This window comes from Cygnus atratus, chromosome 9 (genome assembly GCF_013377495.2).
Source record: "Cygnus atratus isolate AKBS03 ecotype Queensland, Australia chromosome 9, CAtr_DNAZoo_HiC_assembly, whole genome shotgun sequence".
Classification (NCBI taxonomy): Eukaryota; Metazoa; Chordata; class Aves; order Anseriformes; family Anatidae; genus Cygnus; species Cygnus atratus.
The window spans coordinates 10,231,774-10,250,298 of record NC_066370.1 but is presented as its reverse complement, the minus strand read 5'-3'; the positions used below and the strand labels follow the sequence as shown (position 1 = coordinate 10,250,298).

General features: G+C 47.6%; 3 protein-coding genes across 12 annotated transcripts in view; 2 read left to right on the top strand and 1 right to left on the bottom strand.

The window, feature by feature from the left end:
• CEP63 (centrosomal protein 63) overlaps positions 1-18,519 on the bottom strand; it is a 37,185-nt gene extending 18,666 nt beyond the window's left edge. For 2 of the 10 annotated variants that reach the window (XM_035544774.2, XM_035544777.2), the window contains exon 1: positions 777-912. The gene's annotated coding sequence lies outside the window, so the exon portion shown is untranslated. Of the gene's footprint in view, positions 1-340; positions 429-646; positions 924-18,173 lie in introns of those variants that run through there. The other 8 variants (XM_050712567.1, XM_035544778.1, XM_035544776.1 and 5 more) reach the window with 8 other exon arrangements.
• On the top strand, positions 960-4,495 carry ANAPC13 (anaphase promoting complex subunit 13). The gene is made up of 3 exons (XM_035544786.2): positions 960-1,103; positions 1,336-1,461; positions 4,038-4,495. Exons 2-3 carry the CDS (start codon positions 1,363-1,365, stop codon positions 4,161-4,163), a joined length of 225 nt encoding a protein of 74 aa, XP_035400679.1. The 5' UTR covers positions 960-1,103; positions 1,336-1,362; the 3' UTR covers positions 4,164-4,495.
• LIPH (lipase H) lies at positions 6,753-18,346 on the top strand. The gene is made up of 10 exons (XM_035544927.1): positions 6,753-6,804; positions 10,868-11,235; positions 11,949-12,057; positions 12,150-12,251; positions 12,719-12,808; positions 13,739-13,906; positions 14,830-14,925; positions 15,878-15,989; positions 16,542-16,715; positions 18,262-18,346. Exons 1-10 carry the CDS (start codon positions 6,753-6,755, stop codon positions 18,344-18,346), a joined length of 1,356 nt encoding a protein of 451 aa, XP_035400820.1.
• Positions 18,520-18,525: the final 6 nt, after the last annotated feature.

Genomic DNA, 18,525 nt, shown 5'->3' with positions numbered 1-18,525 from the left:
GTTCTGAGAACTGCCTTTTAAAGATAGCAGTCACTTTTTAAAAATTCCTCTGGTGCCTTAAGCTATGAAGGTAAGCTGTCCAGGTGTACAGCAGCAGTACGCTACCTTAGTTAACCCAACATCCTTCAAGTCACACACACGCATACGTATGCACGCACACAGAATTTTCACCTATATGTGTAGCAAGAAGGGCTTATCCTACAGGCAAAAATGGGGGGAGGTTAAAAATGAAAATAACAAAAAAAGTTAAGCTACAACGGAACCACGCCAGAAAGATAGAATTTATTTCAATGGCTCCTCCATGAACCAGTGGCTCCTTAACAGAAAAACAGTTAAGCACCTGAGGATAAAGAAGTACACTTCAGCTTCGCTCCGTGGAGGCATTTGCACCATCTTCTGTTGCCAACACATCCATACAGTCTCAAGCCCTGATACCGGGTTATTAAGCAATTAACAGAAGGGGCAGTCGGTCAGGGCAAATGAGATTTTCAAAAACGCAGGCCTGGCTTTGCTCTCTTTTCATTTCCATCCGAGCTCCCATCCCGAGCTCCTACAGCGCTTCCAAACCCCATCCGGACATCAGACCTGGGGACTCGAGCAGTACCTCAACCCCCCCACCCCCGTGCACAAAAAACTCCCGTCTCACCGAGGAGGAGAACAGAAAATCCTCTCCCGACTGAAGCAGCCTCTCCCTGCTCCGTGCTTAACACCGCCCCCCCCCCCCAGCACCCCAGCCCAAGACCCAGCCGCGGCAGAACCGAGCCGAGGAAGGGAACCTGGCAAGTGCCGGACCCGGACAACCCCCGAGCACCACACGCGGCCTCGGGCTGCTCCGTTCTCCGCCGCCCGCTCCCCGCCCGGCCTCCGCCGGGGGACGGCGCCGCTTGATGACGGCTGGCGGCGGGCGCCTGGAAGCGGCGGCGACCCGAGGCGGGCCGAGGCAGCGGCCCCAGCCCCGGGAGCCGCCCAGGGGCCAGACGGAGCCGCCGGGGCCGTTGGGTTTGCACCGTTCGGGGGCCGTGGCGGCGGCGTGCGCCGCCATTAAGCGCCGGGTGCTCCAGCCCGTGCGGGGCCTCACGCTCTCATACAGGATATTTGTAAAGGTCAGTAGCCATAAACGCGCTCAGGGCTGCGCGATGGGTAGCGGCAAGGCTTGCTTTCTGGCAGACTTCACGCTTCATGTGATCGGATCAAGCCCAAAAGCCGGGTGGCCCTGCCTGGGCAGGGGTGGGAGCAGAGGGACCCGAGGTGCCTCCACCTCGGCCGCTCCGCGTGGGTCTGTGAAGGCAGCGTGGTATTAACGTGCGTGTCAGAAACGGCGTCTCGGTGTCCCAGGTCTGGCGGTACCTGCCCGCTGCGAGGATGGACAGCGAGGTGCAGAGGGATGGCAGGATCTTGGACCTGATCGACGACGCGTGGAGGGAAGACAAGCTGCCCTACGAGGACGTGGCCATCCCGCTGGTAGGTGAATTGCGGCTTGTCAGCCCGAGGTACGGCTGGTGCGTTTCGCACAGCCCCTGCCAAAAATGGCACAGACGATATTGCCGGTGGCACCGCTGATTTGTACAAAAGGTTCCTGGGATGGGTATGACTTGCTCTTTCCTGCCCCGTGTGCCAGTCAGGCCTGCGTGTAGACGAGGACATGGATGTTCCTGTCCCCATTCCCCAGCCAGTTGCCAAATCTCCTCAGAACTGTAGCACCCGTCCCACCACACACTGTGGGGTTTGGCATCGGGGGAAGCAGAATTGCCCTCTGTGCTGCCCTTTGGCATTATCAGCAGTGACCACTTAGTTTGTAGAACAGAGAAGGTCAGTCTTATGCTGACAGTTGAAGTCTTGGTTTCAGTTTATTTCCACTTCCTGACATTCCCTTATAAGCAGCTGATCTTTTTTTCAAATGTCTTCCTAATCAGACTTCTCCAAATACATCGTTGCAGTTGCCACTTCAAGGATAATAGGGAAAATACTGGCACCTGCAAGTAGGACTCTTGCTTGTAATGCTGCATCCAATGCATGGCAGCTATCCTTCCATCCAGTCTACAGCCTGTACAGCTGCTAAGCCAGAGGGGTGCAGCTGAGGAAAAGCTACCTCTTATCCCACAAATCCCCAAGCTGAAGCTTCACATCTCCCCTACCAGCGCCTTCCTTAGCCATTGGGAACTGTCTGTGAACTGTGAAGTATCTGAGGATTTTCCCTTTCCTTCTTCAGTCAGCTGAATGAGCTTTACCCTGGCTAGCACTGACGAAGTAGTCATGCCAAAATTGTGGCAAACAGTAGGCTGCTAGTTTATTTTAGAATCATAGAATCATAAAGGTTGGAAAAGGCCTCCAAGATCATCTTGTCCAACCGTCTCCCTACCACCAATATTACCCACTAAACCATGTCCCTAGGTACCACAACCAACCTTTCCTTAAACACCCCCAGGACGGTGACTTTTAGCACAGAGACATTTCCAAATTTCTAGTGACATGGCTCAGGCTTTAGCCCTTACATCACAGCATGCCACCATTCTTGAATAACGCAGCTCAGGTTTGGCCAAGCGCCTTCTTGGTGCAGTGAGGGGATCTCAAAACTGTGATCCAGTCAGAGCAAGACGCCCAGCACTGTCTCTTTGGGGGACAAGGTGCAACTACTCACCTCCAAAATCCATATATACAGCACACAAGTTTTCACAGAATCACAGAATCATCTAGTTTGGAAGAGACCTCCAAGATCACCTAGTCCAACCTCTGACCTAACACTAACAAGTCCTCCACTATACCATATCACTAAGCTAACTTCACTTTCCTGCCAAGGTTTGAGCTAGAGGGAAGGATTTTGTACAACTGTGGTTCTCAGATATGAGAACCCAAACCCCACTTTGCTTAGAATAATGTGTTTTTAAGGCTGGCTGAATATTATAAACTGGTTCCTTGATGACATTTGCCATCACTCTGTGTCCAGGTCAAGAAACACTACTGTTTCTTTCCTTACAGCTATCATCTCTTCAGCTACTTACAGCACATACAGGTGGCAGCCTCAGAGCAGGAAGCCTCATCAATTAACAATAGAAAGAAAGGCCTGGTTGTGGATACACAGATCCTCAGGGATGGGATTGGCTCTGATCACATGGAGAAACCAGCACAAATTCATGGGAGACTTGATCAGAAGCACTGTGAAGGAGCAAGCAGAATAGCTGCACAGTGGTATCTGAGCCTGTCCTGAGCATCTGATCCAGTGCTCATTGCAGAGACTCCCATGAACTAACATGGGCTGAAATCATATGCCATTTTCAAAACTGACAGATTTTATTTAGCTCATGATGGGATTTCCAGAGATCTAGAACTCAGAATTCTTGCCCAAACGGTTGTTTGCAGAATGTCTTGCGGAATAACACATACTCTTTGTGACCACACCAATACAGCAACACTGAGAACAAATAATATAAGGAAGCAAAATGAAATTTCACTTAAGCTATACTTCCTCCTTACTGTGCCCCGAGGAGCTCTGTGCTGCACCTGGTAGAGGTTTCTGACATTTCCTCTTGCTGTAGCACAGCCACGCCTGTGTTCAGCATGTAGGAAGAGGAAGGATTTCTCACCTGCCACAGGAAAGTAATATGTTACAGAGCCAGTTGTCTAAATACAGCTACAATAAATGCAATATCTGTATTCTTGGCAACAGCAAAAGAAACACATTGCAAACCAGCACTGAAATAATTGCACCGTACTATTATTTACTTATTTTGCTTTTGCTATATATTCTTCTTCACTGCGTGTGCAGTCTGAGTATACAGCAAGGCCCCAGGGCCCTGGAAAACCAATTTACCTTTCAGATGAAGCATCATAATCATATGAAAAGAATATTGTTCATAACTGGGCTTAGTAATGTTTTAACTGAATCACTATGTGTGAAATGTATTGTTCAGATGCCCCCTCTGGTCTCATTTGTGGATTTTTGTATTTATTCATACGAAGTCTTAGTCACCTGCTCCTTCTAGGAAGCAAGCCTATTATGCATGGAATGCATTGTACCTTTTTTTTTTGTTTGTTCTCAGAATGAGCTTCCTGAACCAGAGCAAGACAATGGTGGCACAACTGAGTCTGTGAAAGAACAAGAAATGAAGTGGACAGATCTGGCTCTCCAGTATCTCCATGAAAATGTTCCTCCCACAGGAAACTAGCGAATCAGTCAGATTTCATGCAGGGGATGCATGAATGTGATATAAAAATTATTTTTCATCTGACCATCATTGTCATAAGCTTCTCTAAGGAGGAAACAAAGTTCCTGAAGAAGGCTTGGATTCAAACTGCTCAGTGACTAAACACAGTTTAACATGCTTCTGTGATCTGTGTGAAATAACAAAGGCTATCTGAAACCTCAGAGCTAACATCAGAATGTTTCTCTTTACTTATGTAACATTATTTTATATCTTCTGTTAACTTATTCTTAAGTTGGTGCCAATTTTGTTCTTAAATGTTTTCTACATGTGATATAAAAGTAGTTTTTACTGTTTGACGTTGTTCTTTCCTTTCAAATCTCACGATGGGATCGTTTGTGACTCTGAAGGCTCATGTTCCAAGTATAACGGTGTATTTTGTGGTTAGAGCTCACTATAGAAAACCCAAATAACGTTGAGTCAGTTGTTACCATCTTTAACCAGTGTGTGACTTGAGTGAAAGATTGGTCAGTCAGATTCTAGGGCTGGAAGTTATGTGTAAACACAAGTGGCTATTTGAACTCCTCATCTCAGGATTTGATGGTGGCGTTGGACAACATCTCCAGTGCTGACATCCTGGGGATGTTTGCCAACGTGCATTCTGTAACCACTCTAATTTATGCTGAAATGGGGGTTACTCAGAATCATTGTCTTTTGACAGATGTTAGAGTTACAGGGAAGAGCCTGCCAGTCCCAGTCTATTGACTGATGATAGTTGCTTGGATGAGCTGTCTCATAGGGGAAACAGCAATCTAAGGGAAGTGGTGGGGAAAAGAAACAAGTGGAGCTTAGCTTCAGGCAATAAATTGTTACCTCTTTTAATGCTGAGAAGAAAGGCACGGCCCTCTTGATTTCGTTACCTCATTTTATCTCTGATTCTCAAATGTCTTTTGCAATAGGTAAAAGCCTTCTGTTCATCTTGTATGTTTCACTGTTGGACCGATTCCTTCACACCATTGGCAGAACTTGCTAAGGAGAAAATATTTTGACAGAGTTTAGGATTACTGGTAGAAGTGAGAAAGGAACTGGAAGGAAAACAATGTTTCAAATGATTTCCTATTGCCAGTGCACCAGGAAAAAAAAGAAAAAAAATACATTTTCCTGGAACTCACAGCTTCCAGATTCCACAGAAGTTTTTTGGTGTATTTCACAATGTTTATCCTCTTCAAAATTAACAAAACCCAATTAAAATTAATAAAACTTTCGTCTGTGTCAGTACCAAATGGAATCACAGCACGGCACAAGTCCTGTGAGACTGATTGCTGAGCCGCGTGAGGATGCTTGGTTCGAGGTGCTTGTGAAAAAACTGTGTGTTGCTGGGTGTGCCCCTGTCTGAGGTGTTAGCAGTGCCTGCAGCAGACAAGCAGCACGCACTTGTCTGAACAAGAAGAAGCTGCAGGCAGCCAGCAGGCAGAGGTAAAGATTAACCCAAGAATCAGCTAAATCAAAAAGCTTAGCTTCTACAGTATGGTCCAAAGAAACAGCTATGCAGCTGGGAGCTGTAATAGTTCAGTTCCTCACTGGATCTCACCGGGGAAAAAAACAGAGCCTGTGCTTAATGAGGTATTTCTGATCCTCCCCATGTTCCCTTTCCCTGGCCTACGCTAGAAGAATTTGCAAAGAAAACATTAGGTAAAGCCTCCACACTGCTTCTGTCTAGCAGCCCTATCTTCCCCTCCCCTCTCTCACCCCATTACAAATTCCACACCAGCCTCATCTTACCAATTTTGCCCAGCTCCAATTTCAGACTTCCTTTCTGGCCCCTGGCAGTTGTCTTTGCATCTGCCTTCTTCTTCCTCCTGCCCGGCAGGGACAGAAGCCTTTCTTACTTGACTTGGAGCTAGCTCCATGAGGTTCCAGCCCGGCTGCAAGAAAAAGTGGTGGGGATGCCAGATATACGAGTGCCATCCAAGACAGCAGCTGCTTGGAGCCCGATGGAGGCTCACGTTGAATCAAACTGGTACCCGCCCTTTGTCGCGATGGAGCTGTGTGCACCCGCGTCCTGCCCGAGACTGCAGGATCTCCTAGGTTAAAAGGGATGCCGAGCCTCCACCTGCCGGAGGCAGCCAGAGGAATGTGGGAGTGTAGGGATCGTCACCAACTTGGGGTCCTGTGAAAACGAGTGCCGGCCCAGCCCAGATGCCTATCGGATTTACAGTGACACCTACGTTCTTTGCTGCCTTCCAACATTCGTTGCAGAAGACAAATAGGCACGCAATCATTTCCTTCATTTCATCACATGTAGTCAGATTGCTGCTTACAGTGTGATACCAGACCACTTGTGTCTTTGATTAGTCACTCCCCAGGGCAAACTGTATTTAAAATAAGGAATCCTGATAGAATAGAAGGTGCCCCACCTTTTTAAAAAGAAGGTTTAGTTGTATAACTAGCGACTGGTCTTCATTTCTTGGCTGGTAACTTCCTCCTTTCACCACACCTACGTTACTGGCAGAAAAAGAGAGCAAACTGCTGTCAGAGACAGCAAGTACATGCCAAAGAAACTGTGGGATCCTTAAAATCTTCTACCTGTAGAAGTTTCATGTGGGAGTCCATATGCTGAGGCTGTGTGTTGTGTTCATCTACCTTTCATATGGGGTGAAAACAGGTAGGAAATCAACCATTTTTAATGTTTGTTTTTTTTTTTTGTCAAATATAACCCTTTCTCTGCTTTGCAGATACGTGAATGTATCTGTCCTTTGCATTATAAAGTTACTGCGCACAATTTTTCACTACTATTAGTTATTTGGCAAAGCAAACTATCCTGGTTTCATGAATGTAGTCAGATGTAAGAGTTCCAAATGTAAAACCAGAAGTTATTTTTATTATCTTTTCTTCACTTTGCAAACATTTTTCTTACATAAGTACTATCCATCGACACTGAAAATGCCATTTGAAATCTTTAGAGAAGAATGATTTCTTTTCAGCAGTGTCTTACATGACAGACGCAAAGGATGAATTAGCATTTATGAACACTAAACTTCACTTGATATCCTCATAGCCCCATCAAGAATCAACCTGTATAATAATAAACCAATGTACTGCCTTCTGTTAGCATACACATGGGAGCAAGTTGCTCGGTTAGTGAAGCTATAGCTTTCTGCTTTGTATGGAAAACAAACAGGATTAAAAAAAACCAGAGTATTCTTTTAAAAACCAGCTCATATTTCATCAGGTTCCCTGGAGTAATCTTGGGGGGTCTCGTTTTACTTATTTTGAAGGATACGCTGTAGGCAATGTAGTAATAAGAGGGAAAAGAGAATTGTGTGAAAAAGCACCAAGGAAACCCAGCAAGATACTGAAGACCATTTTAAGAGGTGGAGGGCACACCCTCTGCGTGGAAAGTGGTGGTGTGTAAAATGCTGCTCAGTATTTTCAGTATTTCCAGCATTATCTCAGTAATGCTGCTGAGATAGGCTGTGTGGTAGTGCTTAAAGCTGAAGACTTCAGTACTGATGCATAAGACTGGTCTTTTGAAACAAACAGTAAAGCCCAGGCAATGTGACGGGGGTTTGAAAGTCAGGGAAGCTGCAGAGAGGCCCAGAAGCAGCAACACACCTGGATGAGGTCTGCACAAGTGCTGAGCCGGTAAGCGGCCCCCTTCGTGCGCTCTGTGTGGCAATATACTGTCACAAGGATCACAGCTAGGAAAAGTACAATTCTGACCGAATCACCACTGACCCAAAGATGTGAAAGCCTTTTGGAACTTCACTTTGCAAGAGGACAAACTGGTGGAGTTAAAAAATAATAATAATAATAAATCGGTATTCTATTTGTGCAGAAGGCCTCAAGATGCCAGTCCCAAAATAGCACTATTGTAAACCCCGCCTGTCCATAGGCTGAACATCCAGGACAAAAGGAAGACAAAGTCTCCAAAACCATCTGCAGGGGAGCACAAGCCTTACGTAGCATTGCCTGCAGTAAATGCCACGGGGTCTGCCTGGCACCCTTCTCATGACTGCAAAACTCCCACCTGCACTTGGTCTCCAAAAAAAGCCACATCTGCTGAAGGTGTCCCTCCTGCTGCAAAAGCGCCTGGGAGGCTGATCTCATGCTCAAGACAAAAGATGTCCAGCTCCCACACAGGAACAGCAGTTTATCATGTTGGCATACCCCCTGCTACAGGTCCCAGGGCATCAGAGCACCTTGCCCAGGAAAGCAGCATTTGCCATCCTGTTCTACACACAGGGAAACCGAGCAAAGGGAGAAAAAGGAATTGCCTGAGGCTGTCCAGCAAGCTAATGGCCAGGAAGCAAGTTAACGGGATGCTGGGTTAATTGCCAGCATTTATTCACCTTTCCTGGGGAGAAGGCGTCTGCTGGACACGGGTTAAGCACAGTATGAGGATGTGAGTTTCCACTGCCCTCCTTTAGAGTTAATCACAGTAAGCCTCTTGCCCCATCAGAGAAATCACGTCAGTTTCAAAGACACTTCCAGCCATTTGGGTAGGATTCTCCCTGCTTATTGGAAGAAGAGCAAAGCCAGGACAACCGGCTGCCCCCGTGTAGCAGCTTTTGTAACACATGGTGGATGATTCGGGGATATGCACCAGCCTGCCAAAGAGAAGCTGGCAGGTCTTCCCCCACGATTAGCATGGATCTGATTTTGTTAATCACGTTAGAGCAAATTTAACAGACTCGGTGCAGATATAGCATGGCTTTTTAAACGCTTCCTGTATCAGGTATTAGCAAATGCTGATCAGCTCTTTAAAAGCTTTTCTTTACCAGAAGGTTTGGGCTGCTCTGGTGACAACACGGTGTTCCCCTGGGCAAGTCTCAGCACAACATGGGAGACATAGGAACAAATTAAGCAATCAGTGCAGTCTTGTACCATGTAGAAATAATTCTTGTCCAGCATTTCTGCCTGCATTACTACAGCCTCAGTGGCAGTAAAGATGATTAACAATACAACAATACTATACGAGAACCAAAACGGTATTTAGTTATTAATAACTATTTAAAAAAATAAATATATATTTTTCTTTGATGCTGCAGTAGCACCTAGAGGACAGTTGCTGATTATCACTGTATATGCTGCTGTGTATCAGCAAAAAACGATAATTTTTCTCTGCTCGTTACTTTGAGACCTCCAGATGAGCAGTCTTAGGGGAGAACTCTGGCTGCTGTTTCTCTAGAGTATTTTGGCACTGTAAAAAAGCGACGAGAGCAAATGGACCAGGAGAGAAGCACCCGGCTCACGTTTACCTTGCAAGCATGGCCCATCCTGTCGCTGGGAGCCCCGACTGAAGCGTTACAGAGGCAGAGCACCCTCAGTTCAGAGGCCACTGATTTCAACTGAAATTCATCGGCCCTGGCTGAGTTCATTTCCCAACGCTCCAGTCCCACTATTCATATTTTACCATAGGCTTTACACAGGAAGGACTCTGTGGATTTCAAATGTTAAAATTTATTTCTGAATTTATAGTAGTAATTTAAAATATCCAGTTGGAGATAACTGCAACATCCTCTTAGCCTATTAACTTTTATTTCTGGAGCTCCTGGGGCTTCTTCAAAGTAATTAGCAGAACTATGGCAACTGAGCAGATTATTTTATGTGCTAGGCACACAGCATTTATATCACTCTCATGCTTCTATTTCCATAGGAGGAAAAGAGAGAAAGTTTATTGTGGAAATGGTGAGAGATTCATCATTTAGGAATTAAAATGCACAGAGTACTGGACACCTGCTAGAGTACAACTGGCTCAAAGCTGCAGGTTTTCTAAACCTCTTCTACCCTACTGCACAGCCCTTTTAAGCAGCAAAAATCCAGAAGATCCATCTTGCAACTGCAGCCTGAACAATCATTGCAGCCCAGGCTGTGTTCGCGAGAAACACTCTCTCCCACAAGGTTCTTCAATAAAAACAAGGGGCTGGGGGAAAAGACCTGTGAGCCAGAAAGAGCCAGAAAGAAGCTACAAAACCTGGGAAGGCCTTCAGCAGCAGCATCTGTCTGGAGACTGTTATTCCTTTCCCTGGCAGTGCCCTGCTGGAGATTGTATTGGACTCTGAAGGCTCAGCTGGTGGTCTGCTGGAAAAGCAATGAACAAAGACAGGCTTTCAAACAGCAGAGACTGTCCTGAAAAGCAGCACTTACAGAAAATTCAGGAACTCTCCAGCTGTGTAGAAAGCAGTATCAGTACCTTATCTTATGCAAAGTGTGTCCCATTTCACAGTCTGAAATAGCAGGCTGCATCTGCAAATACCAGCGAAGCACTGAGCTGTCCCTCACAACAGCAAGATCCCGTGAAGCTTGTCGGCTCCAGCCTGGAGCTGTGAACAACCTGATCTAATGGGAGGTGTCCCTGCCCGCAGCAGGGCGCTTGGAAATAGATGGTCTTTAAGGTCCCTTCCACCCCAAACCATTCTATGATAACAAAATATGAGGATATTTCTTTACCCTAGAACCTGCCCAGGGCATCTGAGCATGCTCTGAAACCAATACAGCAATCATCCGAGGTGCCATTGTCTAATACCTTCCTCACCCTTACGAGATTTTTGGAGAGCCCTTGCTGCTCATGGAAGCAGGACTGGGCCGTTTCAGGGAGCACCGCTCCTAGCAGGTACGCTTGCTGCCATTGATCCAACATGGCAAGAAAACCATGTGGAGAGGCAAACCCACAAGGCAAGCCCTTTGGTGCTAACCTCAGGATTGCCACACTGTGCTCGTTTCAGATCCCGGGGAGACATGTCCTGCGTTCACAGCTCTCAGCTTCAGCAACGCTTTGATAGGGACCGACCTGAAAGTGAAGCTAATGCTGTACACCAGGCAGAACCCAGACTGTGCTGAAGAGCTCAATTCTACAGCCTCCAAGTATCTAGATCTGACCAAGAAAACCACCTTCATTATCCACGGGTACCGGCCCACAGGCTCTGCCCCGGTCTGGATCCCTGGCTTGGTGCATCTCCTGCTTTCTGCGGAAGCTATGAACATCATCGTTGTGGACTGGAACCGGGGAGCAACAACCGTCATCTACAGCACAGCTTCCAGAAACAGCAAGAAAGTTGCTGAGATTCTGAAGAAACTTATTGATGAAATGTTGGTAAGTTGAATGTTCACACTATGATATAGTTGTTAATATGTAAAGGGCAGAAAGGAAGTGTTTAAAAACAGCAGCATGTCTGGGAAAAGAACCTCCTAAAAAGGAATGCATTCATTTTTTGGAAGTGTAGCTACACGGCAGTGCCAAATTCTGCACTTGGACTCGGTACGATGGCATTTCGCTGCAGTATTCAGTTCACACTCCAAGTCCCTACATTTCTGGATACAAAACCCCACAGATCTGTTTTCCTGTCCATACAAACTCTATTTCCACCTTCTGGATGTCCAAAGTCAGCGTATGGGGATCAGCTACAGCTTGCAGCTCCTGCAAGGCGCTGCACAGGCACAGGCAGCTATGACACTGGGCCTTCAGGATCTTTCTATCTGCTAACGCCTTCCAGGAACAACATGAGGGCAACTGGAGTTGTATTCAGGGGGTCCATGAATAATTGTTCTTGTCCAGCCTGCAGTCACAGCCCCAGGAAGATACAACCATTGCCTGCGCTGTTCTCTTCACAGCTCCCACATAGAGGCCTCACATCCAAGTGCCGGTTGCGCTTTGGGGCTATCAAAAGGGAGAATATTTGCATGGAGTGGAACACACCACTGGAAAATGTGGGGGAAGTAGGGAGAGGCGTTTGCATTCCTCCTCCTGATGTTTTTAAGCCTTTAACATGCCCAACACCTGTGACCGTGGGTATTCTTAAATCCCAGATTGCCGGAGCATCACTTGACTCCATTCACATGGTAGGAGTAAGCCTGGGAGCACACATCTCCGGCTTCGTGGGACAGATGTTTGATGGTAAACTCGGCAGAATCACAGGTAACCCTTCCCCTGGCAGCCCTTCGCTCTGGGTAGAGCTGCTCGCCGCGAGCCGAGCACTGAGGCGACGCCATGGCGGTTTTTCACTGCAGGCCTTGACCCAGCAGGCCCCCTGTACAGAGGGCAGCCGCCCGGCGAGAGGTTGGACCCCACCGATGCGCAGTTCGTCGATGTTATCCACTCGGACACCGACGGTACGCAACACCTCTCCTCACTGCTGCAGGGAAACCCAGAGAGCGATGGGCAGCGTGGGAAGGCAGGGGTTGCGGCAGGCGGCTCTGCCGGGGCGATCCCCGCTCTGTTAGCCCATCCCTCCCAGTGCAGGGGTGCTGGGAAGGGCTCTGCGGTCCTGTGCTGCCCACGCTGTGCTTGGCACACCCTCGGGAGCTGCACTTTTACTTGCAGTTCAAGGTATGCTGCTGTTTCACAGCAGGTATGGCCTCATGGCCCACGAAGTACAAGGACCTGGGCACTAGTGCAGGAGGGTGCATCCTCCGGGCCGAATCCAGCGTCTCCCTCAGCCCTCTCCTTTCCCAGCCTTTCCCACAAGCAAGCATCCTAGAGCTGAAAAACTATTATTTTTTTCCAGTTAGTTTCTCATGTTTCCTTCTTCTGTGCTCTACGATTTAATATTGCCTCCCCTGATGCTTTCTTTGGCCAGGACTCGGCTACGCGGACACCCTGGGCCACATAGACTTCTACCCCAACGGCGGGACCGACCAGCCCGGCTGCCCACTGACAATATTTTCTGGTAACTAATTCTGCCTGGAATTGCACACACACTGACAAAATGTTTCCAATCAGGAAGGAGGAGAAGGCCGCAGAAACATCATCAGTGCTAGAAAATACGCGAAAACCATTTTCTGGGAAAGCCATGAAAGCAATCTCCTCCCAGCACTGCTGCAGCATACTAATGTAACGGGAGCTTAGCTGACGCGCACCAGGCAGGCGTTTCGGTCAGGGGTGTCACGAATGCAGGTGGGATCAATTTTCCATGCAAAAACTCATCAGGTGAATTTGTGCCCTCATTTTGTAACTATGTTTAGAAAAGAGAGAGGGGTTTTTTTATTATTATTTAGTCGCTTAAAATACACACAAAACCCCAAGGACTAGCTAGCAATGACAAGAACTGTTCAGAAAACAGGTTCAAGAGGAGCACAGCATGGACTGCTAGACGGAATCCAGTGAGCTTTCCTTGGCAGCCTGGCAGGTAGAGCCCTAGCCTTGAACACAAGGAAGCTTTTTTTCCTCCTCAGCTCAGCAGCAGAACGGGTTTTGACAATGCTGGGTGACAAAATGGCAAGGTCTTGTGCAAAAGAAATGCAATACCCACCTGTTGTGTCAGCTCAGAGGGAAGAGGAAAACACCTGAGATGGGGCAGGCTCTATAGCTGGCTCCTCTGGAACTACAGTGACAGCACCAGCAGATATGTTGTTAAAAATAAAAAATAAAAAAAAAAAGGACAAGAAGGAAAGGAGACACTGACAGAGCTGAGTGCACTCAAAGAGAAGCTGGTGCCCACTTACTGCTCTGCCACAGCCCAGTGCTTCCCAATTCAAGCTGCTGCATTCGGACTGGTCAATGACTGTCTGCTGGCGTGTCCTTTTTCACTAGTGCCTTAATGCTGACTTCTTGAAGCATGAGGACCAGTAATGAAATATTTCTTTTCTGTATAATTAAGGAATGCAGTATTTTAAATGTGACCACCAGAGGTCTGTTTTCCTGTTCATGTCATCCCTGAAAAAGAGCTGCAATATTACGGCATACCCGTGTGACTCGTACAGAAGCTACAGGAATGGCAAATGTACCAGCTGCGAAACTTTTCAGCCTATGCCATGCCCCATCCTAGGTAAGGATCCGGGGAATGTAAATACTTCGGGGCTACACATGCCTGACATAGCTGCCTATCATTACTCTAACTTTTACTCCACCTGTGTGAGTGGAACAAATGTTTTGCTAAAGGACTAACAGACCGTAGGGTGCTTTGTAAGAGCATGTGCATTCTGCTAGTTTTGGGGGGTGATCCCTCCTTGACTGCTGCAGAGGGACAAGCCTCTGCTGCAAGCAAGAGGCCGAAGAGACTTCCCTGTGCTTTGTAGAAACACATCATGTTATGATCTACAACAGGAATCCACATGTACAGGATCCAGAACTACAAAAGCCAAAACAAGTCTTGGGATCTTTACACAAGAGACACAGCAGCAATGAATTAAAGCCCATTAGCTGCAGTTTGAGGGGCAGGGACATGTTCTTGCTAAAATATAATCTTTTCTAAGAAACTTTAAGCACCCCAAACCCCTCTTGACCACCACAGGAATGGCAGGGAGGGGTGGACAAAGGGTATTCCACTTTTCTGTAAGCGCCCCCCCGGCCTGGAGGCAACAGCCCAGCTTCAGGCTGCCACTTCTGAAATTTTGATGCTAAAAAACCTGATGCTTCCAGAAATTACCTTGCAGAGCTGAGGGGTTATTTTCATTCCGTGCTGTAAGACCTTTCTAGACCATGGACATCCGATGTGAAAAAAGACTGATCTGAAAATAGGTGCCAAACAGTAACCAGGTATATTTTGACCCACAGTTGGTTTTAGTTACAGAAGTAAAATTAAGACCTCAAATAAGTCTATGGAGCATAGGAGCATGCGTCACAGTGCTGCCTTGCAGCTGAACCATGATACAGTATTTCTTAAATATTTGCCTTGTTATTTTCAGCAATTTAATTGCTTATATACCTGTGCAGTAACCCTCTGTTTCATTTTAAAACTGTCATCTACAGGCTATTATGCCCACAAGTGGAAAAGCTATTTAACACAACAGAGCCATCCAGTGACAAACATGTTTTTTGATACAGCGGACAAAGAGCCATTTTGTAGTAAGCGACTAAGATTTCTGAAATGATTTTTCTTTGTGTATTCCCTCCTTCAGCAGCAGCCAAGCAGAGATGGTTGGTTGCTATCAGCATTGTACCCGGCACTTCAGAAACAAAGCCAGTGCTGCAGGATAGAGTTGTGTCCACCTGCAGTCCTGCCATTATATTCCCTAACTGCAAACATACTTGTTGCTGTGAAAGACGAGAGCTCGCTAGCTAGAGATGTGCAAGAGCAGGCTCGTCTTGCTTACAGGGCTAGGAAATTTGTTGGGAACGTGTGAATGAAGCTTAAAAGTGTGGTTGTTTCAGAACAGCCTGCCGCTCTTTCATGCTTGCATGATAAGAGGTGTGTGTGGGAACGGTGAGAGGCAAAGACATGCTCCCAGCTAAACCAGCAAATAAAGCTGCCCTGGACAAAAGGGATGGGCAGAGGGAAAGGGCAAGGGGGAATCAGTGAAAATCAGGGTTTCTTCTCACCCGTGATGATCACCAGCACACAAACCCGTGGGCACGGACGTCAGCAAGCAAACTTGGTGAGTTACAGATCAGAGTCAAGAACGGACAACTCTGCCCCACGGCAAAGGGATCCAAAGAAGGGACAGAGAAGAGAAATGAAGGATGCTGAGAACAGAAACAGAGGGGATCATGCTCTGTCAGGGAGACAGGGACAAAAGAAAGAAAACGCAATTTGCAAATGGGGAAGGCGGGGAAGGCGGGGAGTGAGAGGCGGTGCGATGAAACCAGTGTAAGCCTAGCTCTAGTGCCTCTCCTGGGGCTTTCCCACACCCATATCCACCCACACCACATCCCATGGCTCCGAGCATTTGTTACACATCCCCGAAGGACGAAGGCAAGCAGGGAGGAGAAAGGTCCTAGAGCCAAATGGGACAGGCTGTATCGGACGAGCACGGCATGGGGCAGAGTCTAACTGCGTGCTCTCTCTCTCGCCTCGCAGTTTACCACTACTTTGTGGACATCATTACATGGAACAAAGACACCAGGAGAGGCACCTTCAGCATGGTGTTAGCTGATGATGCTGGGCAGAAGGCAGAATCTAAAGTTAATCCGTAAGTCTCCCTGATCTGATGATCCACAAATGTTAGCAAATGACTCAGCACAACTGGATCTGGGAGGAAGCAAGACATCCTCCTCCAGTTTTTGCTGATGCTCGACAGCACACAGGCCTTGGGCCTTGCCTGGCCTGAGGTGATTTCCACAGGCTCCCCAGTGCACACCACCGCCAGCCTAGCCCTTTGATTTGGGCCCTCTGTAGTCAACCTGAGGATGGCCATGAGCTATCTCAGCAATCCCATGGCTGTCCTGGTCCTCCACAAGAGCAGGAGGAAAAACTCATCTCCTCTCCAGGGAGCGCTCCACATTCCAACTCTGGGTGCCCAGGACAGTGGGGATCAGATCGTTGTGTCCCCAGGTAACTGAGTACAAAAGTGGCTGAGCAGGTTGAAACCTAGAGACCTGAACACGTACCCACTTCCCGAAAGCCTGAAACCAGTCATAAGCTCAGTCCTCCTCCCCCAGCACTGTCTAATATTACACCGAAAGTATTAAAATCGTGCTATTCCCTTGGTGACTCCCTGACACCTTGTCCACTTTGTCTTTAGAGAAGCTGCAGCCTTTCATCAGTACAACCAAATCAGTTTGCTAATTGGATTCGACCAGGATTTTGAAAATGTAAAAAGAATTTCCTTGACATTTTCCACGGGATCTGTCATCAGCCCGAAATACAAACTCAGGATTCTCCAAATGAGGTTCCGGTCACTTACAAACCCAGAAAGGTAAGCACTGCTTTACAAACCATTCCTGTTGCAAACTGGACACAACTCAATGAATCTCACAGATTCTTGGCCTGGCAAGTTCATCTGCAAGAATTACATTTATGTCACATTTAACAATTCTTGTGCACATATCTGGGGAATAAATTCTGCCTTGCACACATGCACACAACTCCCTGAATACCTACTTGACCACAGAGATTATCTTACTGCATTGAAAATACAATGTGTGGTCTGATTTCGACGTGGTCTGACATTTTCACCTTTGGTCAGGATCATGACCTTTGTGTAGCTACAGAGAACCTGCACAGGCCTGAACTCAGGACTGAAAGCACATGTGACGCTCGGGGAAACATAGATATGCAGTTCCAAATACACATTTTATATCACAGTCAATTTCTATGTCCAGTCAAGTAGGAAGATTCATTTACTCCTGGAATCCCAGTGACTGGGAGCTGCTGACCATCATGCCCCAAAGCACTCATCTTGTTAACCTCCACCTGCTCTGCAGTCAAAGTGAAGCCCTTAAACTTCCCTCATTTTTAGGGCACCTTTGAGGGAGGCAATCTGTCTGAGTCCACTGAGCACAGAATCTCTTAGGCTGAGCCTGTGGTACGAGGACAGTGTGTGGACATCAGGCCATACATGCTTTAAACTTGGTTTAAAAAAAGGATCGCGTATCGCAGAGGGAAAAGGGTGGAGCAAAAGAAGACAGCTGCAGAATATGTTTCTTTGCAGTTCATGAAATGCTACCCTTAGTCTTGGAATATGGAAAAGAATGTGCATGCCTAATAGTCAGTCCTGCAACTCCCCCTTGCTGGCACTCCCTTTCTCCTGTCCTGTGTCCCCACAGTCACTTCCAGCCCCAGATCCACATTCAGTCTTTTAAAAAGGAGATCTAGATGCCCAGATGTTTCATCAGAGGCTGCCCACTCGCCCCTTTGAGGGGCTGCCACAGGCCACAAGTAGTTGCATGACTCTTGAGACCATTAAGTAATCTGTGACTGCCAAAGGGAGGGATGTCCTGCCCTCTCCTTCCCTTGCTGCTCAGAGGGCCCCAGGTGGGAGCACAAATATGTTCCTTTCTTTTTTGTCTGGTCCTAGCATTTTCCTCTCTTTTTCGGCTGGGCTTTTTCTAAGCCTGGTCGCAGCTCAGTGTGGCAGCACAGCCCCTAACGCTGGCACCAGGGAATCGGCAGGAACATGCAGGTGGCAGGCGGAGGCAGGCAGGACGCCCCGTGTGGTGGCCACACAAGTGCAGAGGGGCTGAAATGGAGCCCTGAACCCGGGCAGCCGATACTGCAGCGACGGCTGGTGCGGTGGTTTCTTTATTCACACAAGGCAAAGCAAAGGATAACATACAACAAAATGAAAATACATTCAAAGTATCCCTGATCTCCGTAACGTTTGAACTGCACCTCACTTTAGGAGCCTTCCCGTTGTCTTGATAACGTTACTTACCTTACATAAGTAAATACACACTGGGAGACTTGGCTGGGGAAACGGCACGAAAAGGGCAGATTTTTCACTTTGGGCTGTCTTTCCGCAGACCGCAGCTGTGCAGGTACGACCTCGTCCTGACGGAGAACACCAAGAAAACCTTCCGGCCCATCCCGTGCCAGGCCAGGCGCTGAGACCCGAAGGCGAGGCAGCGGCAGGCCGCCCGCACCCACGGCCACCCCGGGGACCTCTGGGGGGACCAAAGAAGGGCGCAACTCGCGTCTTTCGTGCCAATACAAACATTTATTGACCAGCCTGCAGCAACGTTAACAAGTGGCATACACCCTCCGTGCAGGCGGCGGCGCCCCAACAG